At 36.5% G+C, this 11,617-nt stretch overlaps 1 protein-coding gene across 1 annotated transcript in view; it reads right to left on the reverse strand.

The window, feature by feature from the left end:
* The window catches only part of LOC141283410 (flavin-containing monooxygenase 5), a 10,487-nt gene extending 3,267 nt beyond the window's left edge, over nt 1-7,220 (reverse strand). The window contains 7 exon segments of the mRNA XM_073816693.1: nt 4-362; nt 496-695; nt 1,917-2,059; nt 3,769-3,934; nt 4,196-4,384; nt 6,529-6,669; nt 6,850-7,220. Of these exon segments, the coding sequence (XP_073672794.1) occupies nt 4-362; nt 496-695; nt 1,917-2,059; nt 3,769-3,934; nt 4,196-4,384; nt 6,529-6,660 (1,189 nt within the window). The 5' untranslated portion in view covers nt 6,661-6,669; nt 6,850-7,220.
* Between the last annotated feature and the right edge of the window lie 4,397 nt (nt 7,221-11,617).

The raw sequence follows: 11,617 nt of genomic DNA on the forward strand, positions 1-11,617 counted from the left end.
CATTACCTGCAATGACCCTGGTGGCCCAGCGTGCCTGTAGTTCTGCAACTGGCATGATCGGCCCTTTGGTCTGCAGCAGGCCTATGATGGCCAATGTTGGATGCTTAAGAGATGGCAGGAAGACTCTTCTGTAGAGTTTCAGACCTACATCAGAGCCAGAGTTTAAGGAGGTGGGGAGGAATGGGAATCGATAATCATATCCGGTGCATAAGATCACGGCATCGATCTTCTCTTCTATAGTCCCGTCATCAAAGACAACCGTCGAGCCTTGGAACGTCTTCACATTTGATTTCATCACCAGTTCTCCTACCAAAATGCGACCTGCAAGGTCATCATTTATAATGGTACGCTGGTCGAAGATCCTGGAATCATTAAACATGGGTAAAGGTCACTGTGAACCATGAGGTAAATTGTAAACTGTCAGGGCTTTACTTTAATCATCAACAATGAAAGAGTTTGGAGAGAGTCTTTAAGGATTATGTTTTGGCCCTTCACCTGTGTGGAGGCTGTAGTCCATACAGCTTGTGGTCATGCCTCTGATTGACACTCCTCTCCACAATCCAGTTGAGCAGAGCTCGAGGCAGGAGGGAGTTAATCAGATCTCGAACTCGTCTCACCATTGTCATATCTAGAGGAAGCCCTCTACCGACCATGCGACCTATGACCCAAGCACCTTTCCGGGTACTCAGGAACGTCTAAGAGAGTGAGAAATAAGAAGAAATGAGAAGAGGAAACTGAACCTGTGGATAGATGAGTGTGAATTTGAGCTTGTAAAAACAGAATAATGGAATATTAATGAGAACTAAGAGAGTGTCCAGTGAATGTGATTTCCTATTGAATAGTCTCTTCCATTGTGTTGAAATGCTTATGGGGGATCTCCTGTTTACTCTGAATTATGAAGCCTGATTTGTTCAAGTGCACCTTGTTTCGCCAGTGCACTTTGTACGTGAGGATCAGCGCCCCTCATCTGCAGTGAGCAGCTTGATCTCTTTTGGTGGATCAGAGAAGGAAGCTGTCGTTTATGACTGCATGCTTGCTCCACAACATGGGCCGCATCCTCACTTACGCCATGGAGGAATTCAGAATTCAAGTCTGATCTCTCCCAACTCGATGTGCATTCGTTCCTCCAATTCTGCCACCCTCACCATCGTCGATAGCTGGCCAGGCTGGCTCAAGGCTTCATTCTATGGCAATGCTCCAAGTTTTTCAGGCCAAACTTCTTGGGAGTTCTTTAAGGAGTTGCGCGCAGTGACTTACCTGACTCTGTGTACTACATAGGACACTGTGCAGGCAATCGAGAAGGCCATGGCCAACCTGGTGGAGCTGGAGGGCCACCTTTAGTTGAACTTATTAAACATTAAGTATGCTGACAAGGTCAGTCTCATTTTCTTTCCCAACAGGATTATTCCACTCTGCCATGGATTGGTTTGCTGAGCACAGAAGTTGCAGGCTACACGTCACTATCTGCCAAAGCATTCCAAGATCAGCAGCTGGTTTAAGTCACCAGAAGGCTCCATCCTCCCAGCAGGACGTTACCCATTTCCTAAACAACAAGGGACCCCGATGTTCGACCCTGAGCCACAGAGGCCGTTCTGATCCCAACGCAGAGAGGAAGAGAAGAGGGTCAGGTCCTGGACTGCCCTTCAAAAAGTCTCATGCTTACTTTTTAATATTTAATATGAACATTTAATATGTTAATATCTGCTAATTATGAGATTAAATTGTTTAATAGTCAATAAATAGCAATATGTGGTGACATTGTACCTTGCAATTCTACCATAATCCATTACTCTATTTGTACTCTTTTAAAAAATATTAATTTATTTTGCTGTTGGAAGGTTGCAATTCTATTTATTATTTAATTATTAAATGTAAAAGTCACTACAATATACATTACAATATTAATTCTTGCTTGCCTTCTCACATGTTCTGCTGAGCTCCACGGCAATGTCTCCACCAGAATTTCCAATCCCAACGACAACAACTCTCTTTCCAAAGTAAGGATCAGGGTGCTTGTATTCCCAACTGTGAATCTTTGTCCCTGGGAATGTGTCAATTCCTGCAGCACATAAAATGACAGTAAAAGTTATATAATATGCTAATTTTACATATTAAATCCATAATATGCATAGAACCATGCAAGGAATTAGTTCTATTTAGTGTCCAACGCTGTATATACACACGTGGACAAAATTGTTGATACCCTTCGGTCAATGAAAGAAAAACTCACAATGGTCCCAAAAAAACTTTAATCTGACAAAAGTAATAATAAATAAAAAAATCGATGAATGTTAACCAATGAAAGTCAGACATTGCTTTTCAACCATGATTCAATGGAATTATTAAAAAAAAATAAACTCATGGAACAGGCCTAGACAAAAATTATGGTACCCCTAGAAAAGACTGAAAATAATGTGACCAAAGGGACATGTTAATTCAAGGTGTGTCCACTAATTAGCATCACAGGTGTCTACAATCTTGAAATCAGTCTATATATAGGGCTCCAGGTAGTCACTGTGTTGTTTGGTGACATGGTGTGTACCACACTCAACATGGACCAGAGGAAGCAAAGGAAAGAGTTGTCTCAGGAGATAAGAAAGAAAATTATAGACAAGCATGTTAAAGGTAAAGGCTATAAGACCATCTCCAAGCAGCTAGATGTTCCTGTGACTACAGTTGCACATATTATTCAGAAATTTAAGATCCATGGGACTGTAGCCAAACTCCCTGGACATGGCTGCAGGAGGAAAATTGATGACAAATCAAAGAGACGGATAATCCGAATGGTAACAAAAGAGCCCAGAAAGATTTCTGAAGAGATCCACGGTGAACTTCGTGCTCAAGGAACATCAGAGTCAGATCGCACCACCCGTCGTTGTTTGAGCCAAAGTGGACTACATAGGAGATGACCAGGGAGCACACCATTGTTGAAAACAAATCATAAAAAAGCCAGACTGAAATGTACCAAACTACATGTTGACAAGCCACAAAGCTTCTGGGAAAATGTCTTATGGACATATGAGACAAAAATGGAACTTTTTGGCAAGGCACATCAGCTCTATGTTCACAGATGGAAAAATTAAGCATATCAAGCAAAGAACACTGTCCCTACTGTGAAACATGGAGGAGGCTCTGTTATGTTCTGGGGCTGCTTTGCTGCATCTGGCACAGGGTGTCTTGAATCTGTGCAGAGTACAATGAAATCTCAAGACTATCAAGGGATTCTAGAGAGAAATGTGCTGGCCAGGGTCAGAAAGCTTGGTCTCAGTCGCAGGTCTTGCAACAGGACAATGACCCAAAACACGGCTAAAACACCCAAGAATGGCTAATCCTATTGAGCATCTTTGGAAGGAGCTGAAACATGCCTTCTGGAAAAGGCGCCCTTCAAACCGGAAACAACTGGAGTAGTTTGCTCATAAGGAGTGGGCCAAAATACCTGCTGAGAGGTGCAGAAGTCTCATTGACCGTTACAGGAATCGTTTGATTGCCTCAAAAGGTTGTGCGACAAAATATTAAGTTAGGGGTACCATCATTATTGGCTAGGCCTGTTTCATGAGTTTATTATTATTATTTTTTTAATAATTCAGTTGAAAAGCAATGTCTGACTTTCATTGGTTAACATTCATAGAATTTTTTATTTATTATTACTTTTGTCAGATTAAAGTTATTTCTGTGTCTATTCTGAGTTTTTCTTTCATTGACCGAAGGGTACCAAAAATTTTGTCCACGTGTGTATGATGACAAAGTGCTGTAATATCAAGTAAGCACCTGGGAAGTCTGAGAGGGGTTTAAAGGGTTGTGTGTAGTGTCCTGCACACACTAGCACTCCGTCAAACACATGTGTTTCTTCTCGTCCATCTTTATCCATGGTCACCACCTCCCACTGACCAGAGTCAGAGAAATCAGCCCTTTGTCTCACACTGCGAACTGTGGTCTGAAATACACCCAACCACATAGAGCCTGAATGCTACCTGTCATCTTTATGAAGGGAATGATTCTTATCATTTAACACTCCAAACATTTCTGAGAAAAGTACACATACACATACAATAATGTAAGAATAATAAAGCACAATGTGTTTCTGGAACATCCCTGTTACCATACAATCTAATTGGTTAATAGGTATGTCTGCTAGGACCAATAAGTATGTAAATCTAGGAAATTTTAACAGTTGTGATGTTATGGTGTTTATTACCTGAAAGTGAATGTATTTGAGCAGGTTGAAGTGCTCAGAGTAGAGTTTAAAGTACTGCATGACCACAGAGTTAGGCATGAAGTTAGGGTAATGATCAGGCACAGGAAAATCACTGAAGCACATCATCTCTTTGGAGGTGTTCACTATGAGAGAACGATAAATGCTGCATCTATCTGCCTCAGGTTGCTCCTGTGAATGAACAAGGGGAGCACAGTCATTGACTTTAAACGTACTAATAGATAAAACACAGTTAGCTTTGAAAAGTTTTGTTCAAAGGTGTGTTTAATGTTAGCAGATATGTTAACTTTCAGAATAAAAATTTCCTGATAATTTACTCACCCCAAGTGATCCAAGATGTTCATATCTTTCTGTCTTTAGTCGCAAAGAAATGAAGGTTTTTCAGGAAAACGTTCCAGGATTTTTCTCCACATAGTGGACTTCAATGGTTGCTAATGGGTTGAAGGTCCAAACTGCAGATTCAATGCAGCTTTAAAGTGCTCTACAGGGATCTTATCTAGCAAAACAATTGGTCATTTTCTTAAAACAATAAAATTATATAATTTTTAACCACAAATGCTTGTCTTGCACCAGCCTGACTACAAGCATTCCATTATCATGTTGGAAAGGTCACGTATGACGTAAGAGGAAGTACCGACCCAGTGTTTACAAAGTGAAACAACAATGTTGGACGATTTTGAAGTTGGAGGTGAACATTAGATGGAGTTTTTTGCCATACCCTACCTTTTTGAACTGAAGTACACAGTACCATGTTTGACCTTTCCAACGTAAAAGTATATACATTTTCATTTATTTTTATAAAACAACATTTTACTAGATAAGACCCTTATTCCTCAGCTGGGAGCATGTAGAGCCCTTTGAAGCTGCACTGAAACTGCAAATTTAGACCTTCAACCTGCTGATCCCTATTGAAGTCCACTATATGGAGAAAAATCCTGGAATGTTTTCCTTAAAAACCTTAATTTCTTTGCGACTAAAGACAGAAGGACATGAACATCTTGGATCACATAAAGGGTGAGTAAATTATTTTAAAAAATGAATTCTGGAAGTTAACTTTTCATTTCAAATACTCTGTCCTATCCCATCATTATAGAAATAACAATAAGTGAGCCATTTGAAGCACTTTTGCCACCAAAAGTGCAAACAAAACCAACTCATCTAATGGTGTGAGTTTTGAGGTAGGGTTAATTTAATTTGTGTATTTTCTTCCATACAAAAAGTGTAATAAGTTACACAAGTTATAAGAAATAACCACAAAATATTACTTATTGTATTTACTCTACTCTTCAAAAAAATTGAAGTCACTGAAAAAAACCCCCTTTAAATCAGATTAAAAGCGACAATAAAGACATTTATAATTTTACAACATATTTATCGTTTCATCAAAAAATCTTGAAAAAATGCACCATGGTTTTACATAGAAATATTAGCAGCGCAACTGTTGTTAACATTAATAAAATTATATTAATAATAATTTCTCAAGGAGCAATTCCACATATGTGACCCTGGACCACAAAACCAGTCTTAAGTCGCTGGGGTATATTTGTAGCAACAGCCAAAAATACATTGTATGGGTCAAAATGATAGATTTTTCTTTTATGCCAAAAATCTGTAGGAAATTAAGTCAAGATCATGTTCCATTAAGATTGTTTGTAAAATTCCTACTGTAAATATATCAAAATGTAATTTTTGATTAGTAATATGCATTGTTAAGAACTTAATTTGGAAAACTTTAAAGGTGATTTTCTCAGTGTTTAGATTTTTTTAGACCCTCAGATTCCAGATTTTCAAATAGATGTATCTCGGCCAAATATAGTCCTATCCTAACAATCCAATAGAAAGCTTATTTATTGAGCTTTCATATGTTGTATACATCTCAGTTTTGTAAAATTTAACCTTATGACTGGTATTGTAGTCCAGGGTCACATATTAGAATGGTTTCTAAAGGATCATGTGACACTGAAGACTGGAGTAATGATGCTAAAACTTCAACTTTGTCATCACATGAATAAATTATACTTTAATAGATTAAAATATATTAGAAAATGGTTATTTTAAATTGTATAACATTTCACAAAATTACTCTTTTTACTGTATCTTTGATCAAATTAATACAGCCTTGATGAACATAAAAGACTTATTTGACTTATTTCAACATTATCAACTCAAAATGTTTAAATGTGTTTTAAAATGTGTAGTGTTTTTTCCAATTGCTTTTGGTCCCATGTATGGCACAGAAACAACAAACTTCACGTTTATTGCTAAGCTGTTCAAATGTCAAACATTAATTTTTAACAATTGAGTTTAATTTCAACCTTAAACCTCCAGAGTCCTCCAATATCATCACTGCTCTCAAAACACACAGGCTCCAGCCCTTCTTCCAAGCAGCATTTGATGGAGGTTAATCCAGAGCTGCCTGCTCCAATCACAGCCACACGCTTGGCCATTCTGTGAGTCTGCATAAGAAACACGGAATGATTAATCAAAGAAAACAAATGGTTATGTGAAAATAACACTAGTGTTTCCTCAACTGTGCACCTTTCATCCATCAGTCATTCACAATGTTTGGCATGGATGTGCAGCATTTATTCACTCAATCTTTTACAAAACACACATGCCAGCAGACACAATCTTACCTTTAAACTGAAGATAGTCTAAAGCCCTCAGCCTTCAAAAATGCTAAAACGGTGTTTTTATCTTCTTAATAGCTGGAGCAGCTCCCCCTGGCAACCGTCTCATTGAATTCAGCCTGTTATGTAAGCAATTGAGCGTATTCAAAGTCTTAAAGAAGAGGGTTGTCTCAGCTGCCACTGGTTTAGGGTGGATCGAACTGGAATTAATAATTAAGGGGAAAAAAAAAAGTGTAGGTTAAATATTAGAAAGGATCAATCTTCTCATACGACAAAAGATTAGTACACTGTTCTTTCGCAACAGTCTAGCTTACACCTGTAGTTAATGATGAATTAAACTATTTACTTAAAGAGGTCTCCTATATTAAAATAACAACGAAAACGCATATGCTGTCTTTGGGACATAATGTCAAGACATCACAGGTTTGTTTGTTCACAAGCTGAACTAAGGTTTAAAGCCTATGAAAAATAAGTTGAGAAGGCTTTAGAGGGTGGGAGGGTTAACCCTTTACCCCAGAGTGATATGGCTTATGACTTCAGTCATATGACTGGGAACAAAAAATCATTAATGTTTAACAATGAATATCAGCTGTATGTCAACTCTGTAGATTAGTTTTTTTTTTTTAACAAAGCAACAATTTCAGTTAAAATATTACAGCGCTTTTCTAGAAATGAGATATGATGAACCAATAAAATCTACTCTTCTAAATGCATCAAACTTCAAAAGTTGTGGAAAGGATAAATAGATATGTGTACTTTACTGAAAAGAATTGTGTACTGAAAAGAATGAAAAAAATTGCTTATTGGAGAACATACAGTACAGACCAAAAGTTAGGACACACCTTCTCATTCAGGTGTAGGGCTGGGCGATATGGCAAAAATGTAATCTTGATCATTTTTTTCCCATATTGAACGATAACGATATATATTTCAATATAAGCTGTTGATGTTGCCAGCTTTAAAATAGTATCCCAACAATGACTAAAGCCACAAAAATGAAAGGGTTCATTAAATTACATTTAAAGTATAGTTTATTAACAAAAACAGATTACAGATTTGGCCTTAAAAATTAAAACAACTTACTAAAATAAATTAAAAAAATAAAAGTTGTGACAGAGTATGGTAAATGAGAGTAAATGTACAAAATGTAAACATAAAATTATTGTAAAAACCTAATTTGTAACACAATTATTTATTTATTTATTATTATTATTAACACAATTGTTTATTTTCTCTATTATAGGTTGAGCTATTTAAATTAGAGGCAACCACTGCATTTTGAAACAATCTACAGTATAAATAACAAAAAATTACGACACGGTTCTTTCTTAATCGTATTAAGTGCAGACAATTCAGCCATAATCTAAGCAGGCTACTCTCTAAATATTCAAAGTGCAAATAGAGACGGATATTTCAAGCATGATACAGAGCTATAGACATACACAACCTATCATAGCCTACATACTAATAACAGCCTAGATATGTCATGTAGCCTAATTTGCGTGCATTGGGGGGATTAAAATTGCTTTTGAATGCGCGTGCGTTTTTTGCTTTCGGTTTCAGTTTTAACAATCGCGCCAAACTCTCAGCTGAGCTGAGTCACTTTTCAGGTAGCCAAACCACTTATATAACGGAATTCGTGCTACCTTTTTTGTCGAAAATTTCAACATCTTTGGATAATAACTCGAAGTTAGTTTCACTTTCGTCGCTGCTTCCTCTCTCTTTTTTTGTCGTCCTGGTGTTAAGTTTGCTTCGCAAAGTGCGGTAGGAAATGAACTTTGTACTTTGACGTGCACACGCACGCTGTACGCTGATTGGCTGTTGTCGCATATTTCTACTGTGTGATTGGCTCTTAGATTAATCCATATCAAGCAAAAAATGTCTAGAGCCTATCATCGTTATTAACATAAATTTTATCGCGATTCGATATGATATCGTTTATCGGCCCAGCCCTATTCAGGTGTGTCCAAACTTTTGGTCTGTACAGTAGATATGAATTCAACTGAAAAAAACTTGTGAAAAAATATCTTTCAGGTGGTCAAATAGCAAATAGCAAATAGTGGAGCTCTGCAGCCACCTACTGGTAAAAGTTATTTGTAGTTGTTTTTTTTTACTTTTAAAACTGGATTTTCCAAAAGATGGGCAAAAATCTTACACTAAACCATGTGAAATTATCCATGTTATCCCCATGAATTAAAGTTAGAAATGTGGGTCTTTTATAAAGTGAATTTTACATAAAAAAGCAGTTTTTGTATAAAAACCCATTTAAAAAATATTAATTTATTAATTTATATATATTTCAGGGCTCGAAATTTACTTTTTTATTTGGTAGCACTGGTGCTCCCAACTTCAAAAAGTTAGGAGCATCAAAAAATTTTTTTTTAGTTATGCGCCGATCTTGATTCTTCATGGCCGATTCTGATTAGCACATGTACATCTCGGAGATGTCTATTTGACGTCTGCATTTACATCTGCAATACATAGTTTGCTCATCTGCAATACGTCTATTGGACGTTTCCTATCAGATGTGAAATAGATGTCTATTAGACGTCTTTAAGATGTTTGTGATTCAGAATGTATATAAAACTGACATCTTACAGATGCCTGCCAGACATTTGTACACAGCAGATGCTTTCCAGATCAAGAGATCTTTAACAGACATCTTGCAGACGTACGTGTGCTATCTGAGCCGCGTTGTATAGTATATTGACACGGAGGCGGCAGAATTGTATCTGACAGAATGTGCGCTGTAGCACGAAATATACTTTATTTCTTCAAAAGCAGATTGTGGAGACCTTTTAATTGTCCACAATAAAAAAAAAAAATCATCATATCACACACCCCTAATTGCAATGCAGTTTGTACAACGCCGGAACAGGGTTTGGTTGAGAGAGAGAGAGAGAGAGAGAGAGAGAGAGAGAGAGAAAAAAACGTCTGGTTCCAAGTTAAGTGGAGCGCAGTGTCAGTGACAGGGAGTGATTGATGGCTCAGGGCTCGCAAAATGTCAAAATCTCTGGTAGCCCTTCGGGCAGGTACTCATCAGATTTTGGTAGCCCAAAAATTAATTTAACTAATAACCAAATTAACCAAATAAAAAAGACCTTTTTTTTAAATATAGAAAATCAGATAGGAGTCTAAATGCCAATCAAAAATGTTTTCAATACACAAATATAATAACAAATATCAAGGAAGGAATTTTATTTCACCATTTAGTGTAGCTGCAGAACTTTAAAATATCAATTTAAGGCAATTTATGACCCTTTTTTTAAGAGCTGCACAAGTTAAATGAACAGTATATGAGTGGGTTGGACAATGTACGTTAGAATATTAAGCCATAAAAATACATGATTTATTATTCAGATACAGAAACAAAATATATAATACAATGGCATTTCAACCTTCATTAAAAGGGATAAATCAAGTATAGGCTATAATTTATTATATTTATATAAGATATAATGAGAAGGCACATTAACTTCTTTCACATTTACACCTCTGTGTGTTTGCTGCATAAAAACATGGATCGACAATTGCAATAATTTGACCATAAACAGCTGAAAAAAATGTATTGGAAATAAAAATTTATTCTCTGTCACAAGGGGGCGCTTTAGGAGTGCTGAAATATTACGGTTTCCCTAGTAACAGCTGTACACAAATCAGCATTAACGCTGTTTTATCAGACATGAAATGAAAAAATGCCAACGACACATTTCTCTGGACAGTCGGTTCCCTTCAGATACATTCATATAAAGACATAGGCACATACGTTTTGACTTTGAAACATGCAGTGCACATATTTATTCAATGACATCATTGCCTTTTGAAGATTTATCCAGCCCTACAGCGATCGTCTTTCCGTCCCCAACTGTAAGACCTCTTAAAATTATAAACCAAGACTTTTCTTATACTATTTTACATATTTATAACTTTTTATGGCCTTACATTTGATACAAATAAATTGAGGAGTTTTTAAGAACCTGCAGATGCTCCCGTTGGGCAGTCAGTCCGATGAAACCCGACTGATTTTGCGAGCCCTGCGGCTAATATCTCAAATCTGCATTTAAGGTAGTAATGTGAAGATGAAGTTTAAATAGTTATGAATTGTTGGAGAAAACGGCGAAACCGTCACTGTATCAGCTCAAAGCAGGCTGTGCAGTAGTTAGACTAGCCACAGTTTTGAAACAGTCGCACCACACTCATTTCTCTCACTCGCACAAATGCTTCCAAATATAATTTGAGGTCGCACAGATTAATTTTTGGTCGCAATTTCGATCCCTGTATTTATAAAATATCACTAACCCACTGAAAACTGCACAAATGTAGAGTAAAAACTTTAATAAACAGAAAAATATACATTCATTTGAATGAGAAGGTGTGTCCAAACTTTTGGTCTGTACTGTATGTTATGTTAGTACAACTATAATGTAACAGAGAAGAGTCTTTATATGATTCTAAGATTAATTTTATTAATAATAAATATTCACTGTGGGTTCACCCAAAAATCATAATTATGTCATTTTTGTTTACTCTCATGTTGCTCCAAACCTGTATGATTTTCTTTTTTGCTATTGAATATAGGCTACATTGCCATTCCAACGTTTGGGATCAGTACGATTTTTAATGTTTTTAAAGAAGTCTTTTCTGCTCATCAAGGCTGCATTTATTTGATTAAAATACAGAAAAAAACTGTAATATTGTGAAATATTATTGCAATTTAAAATAGTGGTTTTCTATGTTAATATACTTTCAAATATAATTTATTTCTGTGATGCAA

This window comes from Garra rufa, chromosome 13, assembly GCF_049309525.1.
Source record: "Garra rufa chromosome 13, GarRuf1.0, whole genome shotgun sequence".
Taxonomy (NCBI): Eukaryota; Metazoa; Chordata; class Actinopteri; order Cypriniformes; family Cyprinidae; genus Garra; species Garra rufa.